The sequence below is a fragment of the Xyrauchen texanus genome, chromosome 14 (genome assembly GCF_025860055.1).
Source record: "Xyrauchen texanus isolate HMW12.3.18 chromosome 14, RBS_HiC_50CHRs, whole genome shotgun sequence".
Taxonomy (NCBI): Eukaryota; Metazoa; Chordata; class Actinopteri; order Cypriniformes; family Catostomidae; genus Xyrauchen; species Xyrauchen texanus.
The window spans coordinates 4,886,941-4,898,948 of record NC_068289.1 but is presented as its reverse complement, the minus strand read 5'-3'; the positions used below and the strand labels follow the sequence as shown (position 1 = coordinate 4,898,948).

Here is a 12,008-nt window from a genome sequence, read left to right as displayed (position 1 = left end):
GAAAAATCAGATCATGTTCACATTATACTAGCCCCAAATAGGAAGATCAACAACAAAGCATTCAAAAGCATCACATTAACATATACTTCTTTATGGCAGTGGTTCTCAAACAGTGCATGGCAACAGGTGGTAGAAATGTATGCAATTTGAAAAATATATAATTTGACATTTGATTCATATACGTAGTTATGTTATTAAAATGGTTATTTCTAGGTTTATTTTTAACGCTAAAAAGAGAGCGACAATATGAAGACGCTATCAACAACAATGTATGCCTTATGTTTTCCCCAGGGGAGTTTCTAGTCTTTTAAAAGTACTGGGGCACAGGTCCCCAATGATGCAAAAAAATTAATGTTAGTTTAACTGAATGAGAGACGGCTCCAAATGACTCAGCGTGCAAGTTAGTGGTTTAAATAATTCAAACTAAACGGCGAACTGATTCAGACCTTTCTGCTAACCGGTTTGAGCAATTCATTGTAAAGAACAGACTCAAAAGAATGGTCCATTCACAAATCCGCTTAAGTGTAAATATATCAACACTATTTTTATATTTTGGACATTCGGAAATGAAGCTGTCATCTTTCCAACTGTAATCGCGCATAACTAAGATGATACTATTGCTTGTGTTCAATGATAGGCAATGTACACTTACAAACAAGCCCCAAAGCTGCAGCTTTTGAGTATTATGGGCAGCTTTTAGAAGATATCTTCGACTCCAGTGGACAAGTACCGTAAACATGACCACGCTTTAAATATTACTATTGTGGTATATGTGAATTTCTTTGTTGCTGTGATAGGGTCCGTCCATTGATGTGCAAAAAGGCCAGTCGAAGGATTGACGAGGATCTTTCAGTACCATGATTTACATTAATATTGATATAAAAAAATGGCTCACAGTTCTTAAACATGTGCTCAAAGAGATTTCAGTTGGCTTAAGGCTGAAAGAAATTAGAGGACACATTGTTGACAAGATGGTTCTTAAGTTGTTTTGATTTGATCAAAGTTGGTACTTGGCATGAAATGTTTGAGAACCACTGGTTCATGATATAAAAGGGAAGGCAGTAGAGAGGTTAAATCTTTTCCAAGAGATTTTGAAAAAGCAGATCTGTGGAGAAATCAATCTTGTGACATTGAGCAAAAAGAATCACACGAGGAGTGCTGCTTTCAATAAATCAATTAAAGTCAATTGTAATATTCTGCATGGTTTTTTTAAGCACTACATAAGTCTTGATTATATGATAAATGAAAATTTTCCTTATTGAATCTGCACACTCCTCAGTACAACAGCATGTCAAAAACTGTAAATGCAAACCCATTTTTTGGACAATGTGAACCATATGAGATATGTAGTTCAGGTCACGGTGATCCAGATTCATATGTTCAAAAACTACTATCATGCGAGACAAATATAGTTAAAATGGCAGAGAAGAAAAAAACTGCAAAAAACTGGATGGAGAGCTTGGCTATATGTCTATGCTTGGCAACCAGGCAAAAGCTTGCAAGACAAACACAAAAAGAGACTAAATCAAAGTGAGAGAAACAAAAAGACACAAAAACCAAATGGTGGGAATATAAAATAAATGAGCAAGAAACATTGAAAATAAAATAAACAAGAAGAAATAATGCAATGACTTTAGAATTTGCATCAAATATTTATCAAAGTTTATCAAACTGAGTGCCACTGGTCTATGAGAGATCAACTTTGTCAGTCAGAAGAAGATGGAAGTAGAGCAATAAATACACAAGACAGACAGAGAAGTGCATTTTTCGGCCCTTACATCACTAGTTAGGGCACTCATTTTCTTATTGTGGCGCATCTGGGGAGTATCATAGGAGGCAGCACCATGGAAGGATGGGTTTTCTTCCACCTAAAAAGCGCAGTGAAATGGCAGGGTAACATCAATAAGAATGGGACAGAACAGAATGAATTAATGCATGGATGGATTACAGGATGATGGATGGATGGATGGATTACAGAAAGATGATGGATGGATGGATTACAGAATGATGATGGATGGATGGATGGATATGAATACATGAATAAATACTAGGCAGACAGGAAGCAGTGAGAATATGGGGTAGATGATACATATAATAAGAGACATTTAGATTAGCTTACATAGACAATGGAAGTATTAATGCTGATGGGCATGAGAAGCGCTGCTAAGGCATTTAATTCTACTACTACAGTTACTATAGAGTGCTACTGCTTACTAATGACATGCAGTTGCCACAATGATGAAGAGGGATACCAGTGTGAGGAAGTTCTGTGTCATCTGGAGTGTCGAAATACACAGCATATGGCTTCGAAATAGCACTGTGTTCCTTGTGCTAACGTGGGATTTTCTCTAAATATACAAAAACTATGGACAACACTATGTCTAATGTTGAGTTACTAGATGCAGTTAACGCTATTACCTGGCTGGTCAGCTTAGACACCTCAGTGGCAAGAGCAATATCAGGGCGGCCGAGCAGTGTTCCACCACGGCTTGCCTCCTGCCGAGCCTTGTCACGGTAACCCACCTATAAGAACCCGCCCCACCAATTGATAAGCATATTTCTTGCAAACTTTCATTACTGTAACTATAACAATTAACTATTTTAACCATTACTTTGTGTGACATTTGGTGACACTCACCTCACTGACAAGCTTAGCAGCTTGAGTGGCTTTCCTAATGTCTGGACGGTCAGCGACTGAGGTGTACGTCAACTTGGCTTTAGCCTCCTGCTTATAGGCAATCTACGTGAATAGAGACATGGAATTTAAAATAATAAAGATCTAATGTTGAAACTATTCGTTGTGGCAGATACATTTTAGTTTCTTACATTGCTTTGGTTCTTGGCCACATCTATGGCATGTTTTACTTCGGGTGGAACAGCCATGTTGTTGTAATTGGACTTGCCTTTCTCCTTCTGAAACTTCTCCTTGTACAGTTTCTGTGGAACAATCATTAACGATTAGGATATGGAGCCAGAATAGAGATTAAAGTATTTTTGAACCCGAAAAAGTCGTCCATAAGCAAACATAACTTTTCATGTTACAATTTTTTCAGACAAACATTTGGCCTTGAACCTGAGACATGGCACTGTAAAGAAAATGTGAAATGTGAAAAAAAAAAAGATTTGTAGCTAATAACTTCAATAATTTTATTTAGTCATTTATTTTAATTGTATATAAATAATAAGACACAATTTAACAGGTATAAATCTTTGGTACAAGTATATGTATACATGCCATGAAAGCAGTGGACATTCTGTAATTAAAAGTTTGGCGAAATCTGCTGCTGTTTCCAGTTGATTATTTTTACTAATTGGATCAAATGGGCAGATTCAATTTATATCAAGTATAAACTATGGCAAGAGAAACTTTTCCAGTGCATTATTAGACACTATACAGTACATACAGATTTAAAACATACCAAAAGCTGAAGTTTAATGAAATGAAAACAGTCCCCTATTAATTGCAGAAATGAATTAGAAATTTCCCAGCCCTAAACTTAAGACTTGTAACTGAAAAGAGAGCACTTTCATTTACATTTCTATTTTTCACACATTTTTTCCCCCTCAAATTCAAAATACATTTGTCTCTAAATTGGCTCCATACATTAGGATGTGTGGTTACTACTTTATATGCATAATATAAAAGTAACAAACTCTTACAGTAGTGAGTATTTGGACTTACATCACTTGTGATTTTGCCAACTTCTTTGCTGTGTGCAGTGTCACGGGTTACAGCAAGAGTGGTGAAGCCGCCAGACTGATGATCCTTCTTACTAGCCTCCTTGTATTTGCTCTGCAGAGGAAGTTATCAAATGAATTTAAAAAACACTTTCCCAGCAGCTTGTTGTATCTGAACATACAGTATATAATACTTGCATGCAGGATCTGTACCGTACCTCAGAGACAAGATTAGCCACTGATTTAGCATGAAGGATCTGAGGAGTGTCAATAACTGCCAGGTAGTGGCCCTTGGCCTTCTCATACTTCTCCCTGTATTTCACCTGAAGAACCCAGATGTTTTTTTATTTGTTATATTTAGCCATATACATGTATGTTGTTTCCCAATTGTTCTACTGAAAAAAGAATGGCACTTACATCACTGGCGAGATCAGCATTCTTTTTAGCCAGAAGTGTTAATTTATCATCTGTGATGGACATTACACAGCCCTTCAACATTTCCTTATCATACTTGTACTCAACCTGTGAATTTCAAGAAAAATCAGTTCATTAATCTGCAGTTATTTTCTCTCAAACTATGATTGAAAGGAGAGGGTACGAACGTCACTCTGCTGGAAGCTGTTCTTGGCAGCATGGACAAAATCAGGTCTGTCCACAGTCCAGATCCATTTGTTCTTGGTGGCCTCATACTTCTTCTTGTAATCAAGCTACATGGAAAAAAGCACAAACAATACAACATTGCTTTGTGGATGAACTTTACAAATCCTCACAGCAGGAATCTACATAGCACTCAATGGAGACTTACATTGCTGATGTTCTTGTAGGCCTCTTTGGCTGCACGAATCTCATGAGCGTCAGGAGCAATGTTGATATGAGCCTTATTTTTTTCATATATTTCCTTGTATTTCAGCTGCAAAAAACAAGGGGTATGAATTGAGAATTTTGACATAGCAACTTGTGTTTGGTTTCTTTTTAAAAAGTGTGGTAAACCTACATTGCTAGTAATCTCTTTAACTTTCTTCATATGTTGATTCAGAGGAGTGTCATGTCCAAGTGTGTAACCTCTTGCTTTGTTCTTGTTGTATTCCATCTTATAGATGATCTAGAGAAGAGAACAGGGAAGCCAAAATATATTAATTCATGTGCCATGACAGGCAAGTATTTCTCAAATTTAAACAAATCAAGGTTCAGTTGTTACAAGGAATGAATATGTATGTAAAAATCTGCATTAAAAAAAAAACTTTCTGATGCAGGCACATGCAAATGTTGGTGGAAAGCATATGGCGATTATACTCACATCGCTGATCTGCTTGCTGCGCTTGGCAACTTGGTAATCAGGGGTTTCCAGCACTGATGTGTATTTCGACTTAACACGTTCATATTGCTCTCTGTACTTCCACTGAGGAAGATGAAATGCAAGTCAGCAACAATTTCCATTCCAATGATGCATTTTAAATTAAGTTATTAAGACGTTTTGGCAGACTAGTTGATTAAAGATGATGATGGCAGAACTTAACATTTAAGCAGCATTTGTATTTATTGTAATGGATAACACTAAGCAAGATAAAATGACAAATTTAGGTTGTATAACTACTGCCAAAATTCATCCATTAATAGGGAAGATTTTAGTAAGACTAAAATGTTCAAGCATTACAAATGCCATAAAAGGATTCAAAATAAAATGGCACTTGCCCAAATCTATCCAGTAGAAAGCATGCAAATAATTGCTGTTGGATACAATAATTTTTAGTTGCCCAAAACATGAATCAGCACACACATGCAACAAAGAACATGCAATATGCAGACAACCAAAAATGGAGTGTAATGGAGCTTGACGACGCTGACAACTTGCAACTGTATATACTGCTATAACGTCTTTGCATCTAAGGTCATTCTCTTCCACTAACTTCTTCTGCAACACTGCGTATGAAACATACAATTCAATGTTGAACATTGATAGTTTAAGCTATTTGAGATATTTTAACTGCAGGCGTTATTGATGTTTCTTTGTTCATTGCAAAATATCTTAAAGGGTTAGTTCATCCAAAAACAAATTTCTGCTGAACACAAAGATTTTTAGAAGAATATCTCCACTCTGTAGGTCCATACAATGCAAGTGAATGGTGATTAGACCACCAAAAGCTCCAAAAAGAGATAAAGTCAGCATAAAAGTAATCCATACGATTAGTAATCCAGTGGTTTAATCAATGTCATCTGAAGTGATCCAATTGATTATATAACAAATTTTTCCACTGTCACCTTGACAGCAGTCTCCTTGGCGATCATGATTACAAGCTTCAATTAAACCTCTGCATGCATCAAGCACTAGGAAGTGTAATCGAGCATGAAATCATGATCTTGACAGTGGATCTGTCAACATAAGTTATATTTTTGTCTGTTCTCACCCACAACCAACTGGATTGCTTCAGAAGGCATTCATTTACCCAATGGAGTCGAATGGATTACTTTTATGCTGACTTTATCCCCTTTTTAGAGCTTTTGGAGTTCTAGTCACCATTCACTTGCATTGATTTAAATATCTACATAGCAGACATATTCTTCTAAAAATCTTCGTTTGTGTTCTGTAAAAGAAAGAAAGTCAAACAATTCTGGGATGGCATGAGGGTTAATAAATGATGAGCAAATTTGTGGATGAACTATCCGTACAAATAAAATAAAGGAAACAACCACCATAACATGTAAATTATATCTGAGTATATAAATGAAACATCACTTTCTTTGACTAAATCCTTGTTCCTCCTAAAACATATTTTGCAGTTATGGAAAGGGGTCAGTAGATGTGTTTAAAAACAGGGTAAGGTGGAAAATGTAGTACTGTACAAATGTAGTGATTGTTAATCACTCTACCAATTCACTACAGGTTGGGTTAGGGCTGCAGTGATGAGATGAAGAGATTAAATTCTTAGGTGAATTGGGGGACTGCCTGTAAGCAGATGGTTACCTTACTCCTCATGCCGGAGTTGTACACGGCATTGAGGATGTCAGGGCGGAGCAGCTCATTGCAGCCACTCTTGTTTAATTCCTTGGCCTTGAATCTATATTTTTCCTGTCCATTAAGGAAACACACAAACACATACACACAGGTCATGCCACAAACGAAGACAGAGACTTTAGAGGATTGGAAAGTTGCTCCCGAAGTCCAGGAAGAATAGACCAAGTGACTTCACAAGGATCAGGTTGCTTGTATGTATCAACCATGACCCCTTACCTTTACCATTAACCCTTAACTCAGCATCCACCCCTAACAACAAATGCATTGCTCAAATGAAGCACTATCTTGAGTGCTTCATTTTGAAGAGTTTGCTACTGTGCCACTGATGAGAAAGAAACATGATACAGTAACGTTGTAGCCATGCGACAGAAACATCCAGTGGATCGGAGACAACCTCATGCTCAGGCCCATGTAGCAGGCGATGGAGCCGCTGTGGAAGCTGGAGCTGGTGGCCTTACCTGACTCATCTTGCTGTTCTCCTTTGCCAAGATGTTTCTAGGGTCATCTACAATTATGGTGTACTTATCCTTAGACTTTTCATAGCTGGCACGGTAGGACCTCTGCTCGGGATTTCAAAACAGGAATTAAAGACAACTGCCTCAAGAGCAGTGAGAAATGAGCGCTCATCCAGAGGAGAGAGAATGTCATAATAATATATAAACTCAAGGTGATTCCAGGAATTGTACTAAATATGAAAGGTAAAAAAGTCAGAGAACATACACCAGTTCGAGACATTAATATAATAGGCATATTGCAATAGTTTACCTTTACTTCTGTACCCAGTTTAGAAGCAGAGGAAAAACACAGGTTATGTAAACATTTGTATTATTTGCACTCTATTTTTCATTACTCTTTATTTTTCCTCGTTGTATATAAAGCTTAATATGCAATAGTGGTATGATCTGAGGACATGCTTCCACTGACTTACATTATTTATCAGAAGAGAAGCATTCTTGGCAGCCTCGAAGAATGGCGTGTCACTTGTGTACTTGAAGTTGCCTCTGTTCTTCTCAAAAGATGCTTTGTAGAGTCTCTGTTACCAAAAACAGATAGGAGAGTGTGAGTCAGCTCTTTCAAAAAGTGCTGTGGTTGTATTATAGTGCAGTGATGGTATCAAATGATAAAACCATGGTGCTTTGATATAAATACCATGGTACTGAATTGACTGATCTGACTACCATTACCTTATTCACTATGGTACTTATTATAAAAACTGATATATTTCATCATTAGCTATGTACTAATTATTCATTAACTGAAAAAAATGAATTAAACTGTGGTGTTTTGGTTGCTCTTTACTTCGCTGTAGAGGATCTTGTTTGCCTCTGCCTTCACCATCTCAGGTGTGTCCCACACGTAGCAGCCGATACCCTTGATCCAGTCAAGATCCTCTTTGTACTTGACCTTAAGTGGATAATAACATGTGAAAATGGTTAATGGCACTACAAGCTTCTGTCAAACACATTGTGAGCTGGCGGCAATGGTGAATTAATGGATAAATGATCCTACATGAAACTCTACATATCGCAAGTTGATAGGTCCTTCAGACGTGTAATCTGTCTGCCAGTCGGTTCGCATATACTAAGGGCCAGGCTGAAATTTCCTTTCACATGAAATCTGTTAGCTAATCAACTTGCGTACTCTGTCTTTGTCTGACATTTAAATTAAGTTGGTTGAAGGTAAGCTGGTTTCACTGCAGTGCACTATAAAAGTAGCAGCGTAAGCAGGTCTAGTTTACCAAGACACAACCTACCAACCTGTCATGTCTATAATGACACTTTAAATTTAGGTTGTCATGACTAAACTAAGAGAAGTGGTAAAGCTATTCTCACGTCACTGATGCAGTCCCTCACAACCCTGCTGTGGAGGAACTCAGGACGGTCTGGTATGGACTTCCAGGTGCCCAATGTACTGATGTACTTCTCCCTGTATTTAACCTATGAGAGAAGGAGAGAGTGAGTGACAGGATACCTCAACATACACATAACAGTTTAAAGCAAATCAAAAAAATCTCTTGGTTGACTGACCTCACTGATGTCATCCCTGACCCTCTTGGCACAAAGAATATCCAGGGCATCCTTGTCAGCATGGTAGTGTCCCTTGGCCAGCTCAAAGGTCTCCTTGTAGCGCAACTGGAGAGAAAGGGTGCATAATGTCAATGTTCTATTTCTGATATTGACCAGGCCATTTAAAGGAAAAAATAAACCATTTGGTTATCTTACATCGCTGGCATTGAGGTAGGCTTTCTTGGAACGAATCAGGATGGGTGTGTCATGAATGGAAGTGTACCTGTGCTTCATCTTCTCATACTGTTCCTTGTACTTGTTCTAAAGATGATAGAAAGTATAAATTACAAGCTTGCTTACCCGTACAGAGACATGTTAATCAGTGTCAAAAAAGGATGTCAGCGTTGTAAAAAGCGGCAATTACCTCACTGTATACCACCTTCATGGACCGAGCATGATCCATGAGGGGAGTATGTGACTCTGGGGTGAAGAAGGCCCTCTCCTTGGATGCCAGATCAACATACTGGTACTGTGCATAGAGGAAAACATAATATTATCATAATAATCTCTGAACAGTAAGATATTTTAAGTGACATCACAACAAGTCACGTTTAATCAAAGTGCTTACTATTGCTATTATTTGTACAGTAAGAAAGCTAGCAGTTCCTGTAAATGTTCTTGTAGCTCAACAGGTATATCATAGACCTAGCAATGACAAGATCATGGGTTTGAACCCCAATGTGCACACAAATTTATAAAATGTAAACCTTGAATGCACTTTAAGTTGCTTTGGAAAAAAGCATCTGCCAAATGCATGAATGTAAAAATGTCAAAGAAAGCTAACAGTGCTTTACTTTGTTGGTCAGATTCTGGGCCCATTTGGCTCTTTGAATATCCAGTCCATCCAGTGTGGTTGTGCATTTTGTCTTCTCCTTAAGGCCATCAGCACGGTACACCAGCTGTGGATAGAAACAGAGATGTTGAAGGTGTGGACAGGCTTACAAATTAGATTTATCTCAGGCCTATTCTGAGGCTGAAATTAGAGCCACTTACATCACTGATGTGGGTCTTGAGCTCAGTCACACGCTTGTACTCTGGTGTATCCAGGACTACACTGAAGTTGGAAAAGTTCTTCTTGGCGTCAATGTCATATGATTTCTAGTAAAAAGATGTAAAGAAAAATCCTAATTAGTACCAGAAAGTCCTAAATCATCAAAATGAACCACAATAAATGATTTGTGACATTCATAATAGTGAAATTCAAAAAGTGGGTTAATAGTTACCTTAAACTTGGTGATCTCACGGATTCTGACCATCTCTGGGGAGTCTGCCATGAAGCAGCCAATGCCTCTCAGCCACAGCAGATCCTCTTTATATTTCAGCTACAGAAAATTCAAACGGTTACCACTACTGTTACATTTGACATTTTTATTCTACATGCTAGATTATTATGATGATCACTTAAACGTCAAGGCAGGTAAGGCCTAAGATTCATCAGTAGCAGTATGTTTAAGTGCATATATGGGGGACACCTACATCACTGTTGAGCTCATTGACGTGGAAGCAGTGCATTAGCTCTGGGGTGATGGGCATGGGCAGAAGAGTTCCTCTGCTGTTGAAGTACTTCTCTTTGTAGCACAGCTGTAGAGGAAAATGTACAATGTTCATTGATTAGAGCAGCTAATATTTTGGTGGTGTAATATGGGCAGATCCAGTGTGCTCAGAACTTTTCATAAATAATATGGAAATACTTACATCACTGATAGCCTGCTGAGTGGCCTTAACCTGTCTGATCTCAGGGGTGTCATACTCAGAATGGATCTTGTCCTTTTCCTTCTCATATTTCTCACGATATAGTCGCTAAGAGAGAAATACAATCAGACATTATCATATTTATTTGTAATAAAGTTACCATAATTGAAAAGAAGATAGTTCACCCATAAATTACAATTCTGTCATCATTTACTCATTCTCATGTTAATCCAAATCAGTATGACTTTCTTTCTGTTAGAGGCAGTATGTTAGTCTCAGTCAACAATCACTTTCATTGCATATTTTTCCAATCAATGAAAGTGATTGTTGACTGAGACTGTCATTTTGCCTAGCATCTCCTTTTGTGTTCCACAGAAGGAAGAAAGTCATACAAGTTTGAAACAACATGAGGGTAAAGAGCAGAGAGTAAGAATGATAGAATTTTCAGTTTTGGGTGAACTGTCCCTTTATGAACTTACGTATATATCCATTCTGAACTTACGTCATTGGTGACCTTGTTTGCCTTCCTGATGGTGACAAAGTTGACGCCTTGAGGATCCATGGTGTAGCTCTTGGCTTTCATCTGATCATAGACTTCCCTGTACTTCACCTACAGAGATCGGAACATCACATGAGGGAAGAGATGTATGCACAACAGAACATCTCTTTATTATTTTTAGAGAAAGTGGCTGAGAAATTAGATGTTTCCTCACATTGCTGGCGACAATACTGTTAGCCTTGGCCTGATTGTTGAGAGGAGTGTCGTAAGGAAGAGAGTAACCGGTAGGCATAAAGGTCTTATTGGCCTCTTTGTAGAAGTTCTGAAAAAAAGGAAGAGATTTGAAGCATACTTCCATGGACAGACACATAAATTCTCTTATGCATTGGTAAGAGACGTCATACATCACTCTGGATGTAGTTGGCTTGGCGAGCCCTTTCGGTATCAACAGTCACAGCAGGTGCAGTGTTTTTACCCTTGACGTTTGTGACGTAGTCATGGTGGTAATTGAGCTGCAGAGAGGAAACATATGAGTTAGACATTTCAGTTTGAAACAAATGTTAGAGAAGGTAGGTTAAAATGCACTTTTGTTATTTTAGAGCAACTTACATCACTCAAGTTATAAGCACTCTGCTTGCATGTCTCATAGACAGGGGTTTCCGTGACAACAGAGTACTGCTTGAAGTGTTCAATTCCTTTAGCTCTGTACAGATTCTGAAAGAGAAAATTACACAGGAATAGAGGACAACATGAGAGATAATAGAAGAGCAGGGAAAGGAATTGTAAGGAATTTAACGATTCCGTTACAATTCCAATTCCTCTTAACAATTCCAGTTCCTTACCGGTTCCATTAACAATTTTTTTAGTACTTTTGAAGATGAAAAAATGTATAACGTGCAGTTCTGTAAGCTTTTGATTCACTAAGGTCCTGTTTTCACTTGGCCACTTCCTGTGTTTTCAGTGATTGGATAGCTATCTGATTATGAAAATGCCAGGTGTAAATGACCTCCGAAATGCATTCGAGACGGATTGCAATCCGATCACTCAAACCACTTCAGGA

The 12,008-nt window shown here is 38.0% G+C and overlaps 1 protein-coding gene across 18 annotated transcripts in view; it reads right to left on the bottom strand.

Annotated features, from left to right (window-relative positions):
* Positions 1–12,008, bottom strand: part of neb (nebulin) — a 72,203-nt gene that overhangs the window by 18,036 nt on the left and 42,159 nt on the right. For 17 of the 18 annotated variants that reach the window (XM_052142028.1, XM_052142026.1, XM_052142029.1 and 14 more), the window contains 26 exons: positions 11,558–11,662; positions 11,353–11,460; positions 11,163–11,270; positions 10,952–11,059; positions 10,453–10,557; positions 10,234–10,338; positions 9,981–10,079; positions 9,751–9,855; positions 9,552–9,656; positions 9,122–9,226; positions 8,914–9,018; positions 8,719–8,823; positions 8,524–8,628; positions 7,991–8,095; positions 7,620–7,724; positions 6,641–6,745; positions 4,976–5,077; positions 4,673–4,780; positions 4,484–4,588; positions 4,281–4,385; positions 4,096–4,200; positions 3,897–4,001; positions 3,683–3,793; positions 2,827–2,937; positions 2,639–2,740; positions 2,419–2,523 (listed from right to left, as the gene is read on the bottom strand). In XM_052142028.1, the coding sequence (XP_051997988.1) occupies positions 2,419–2,523; positions 2,639–2,740; positions 2,827–2,937; positions 3,683–3,793; positions 3,897–4,001; positions 4,096–4,200; positions 4,281–4,385; positions 4,484–4,588; positions 4,673–4,780; positions 4,976–5,077; positions 6,641–6,745; positions 7,620–7,724; positions 7,991–8,095; positions 8,524–8,628; positions 8,719–8,823; positions 8,914–9,018; positions 9,122–9,226; positions 9,552–9,656; positions 9,751–9,855; positions 9,981–10,079; positions 10,234–10,338; positions 10,453–10,557; positions 10,952–11,059; positions 11,163–11,270; positions 11,353–11,460; positions 11,558–11,662 (2,742 nt within the window). Of the gene's footprint in view, positions 1–2,418; positions 2,524–2,638; positions 2,741–2,826; positions 2,938–3,682; positions 3,794–3,896; positions 4,002–4,095; positions 4,201–4,280; positions 4,386–4,483; positions 4,589–4,672; positions 4,781–4,975; positions 5,078–6,640; positions 6,746–7,149; positions 7,252–7,619; positions 7,725–7,990; positions 8,096–8,523; positions 8,629–8,718; positions 8,824–8,913; positions 9,019–9,121; positions 9,227–9,551; positions 9,657–9,750; positions 9,856–9,980; positions 10,080–10,233; positions 10,339–10,452; positions 10,558–10,951; positions 11,060–11,162; positions 11,271–11,352; positions 11,461–11,557; positions 11,663–12,008 lie in introns of all 18 variants that reach the window. The other variant, XM_052142027.1, reaches the window with a different exon arrangement.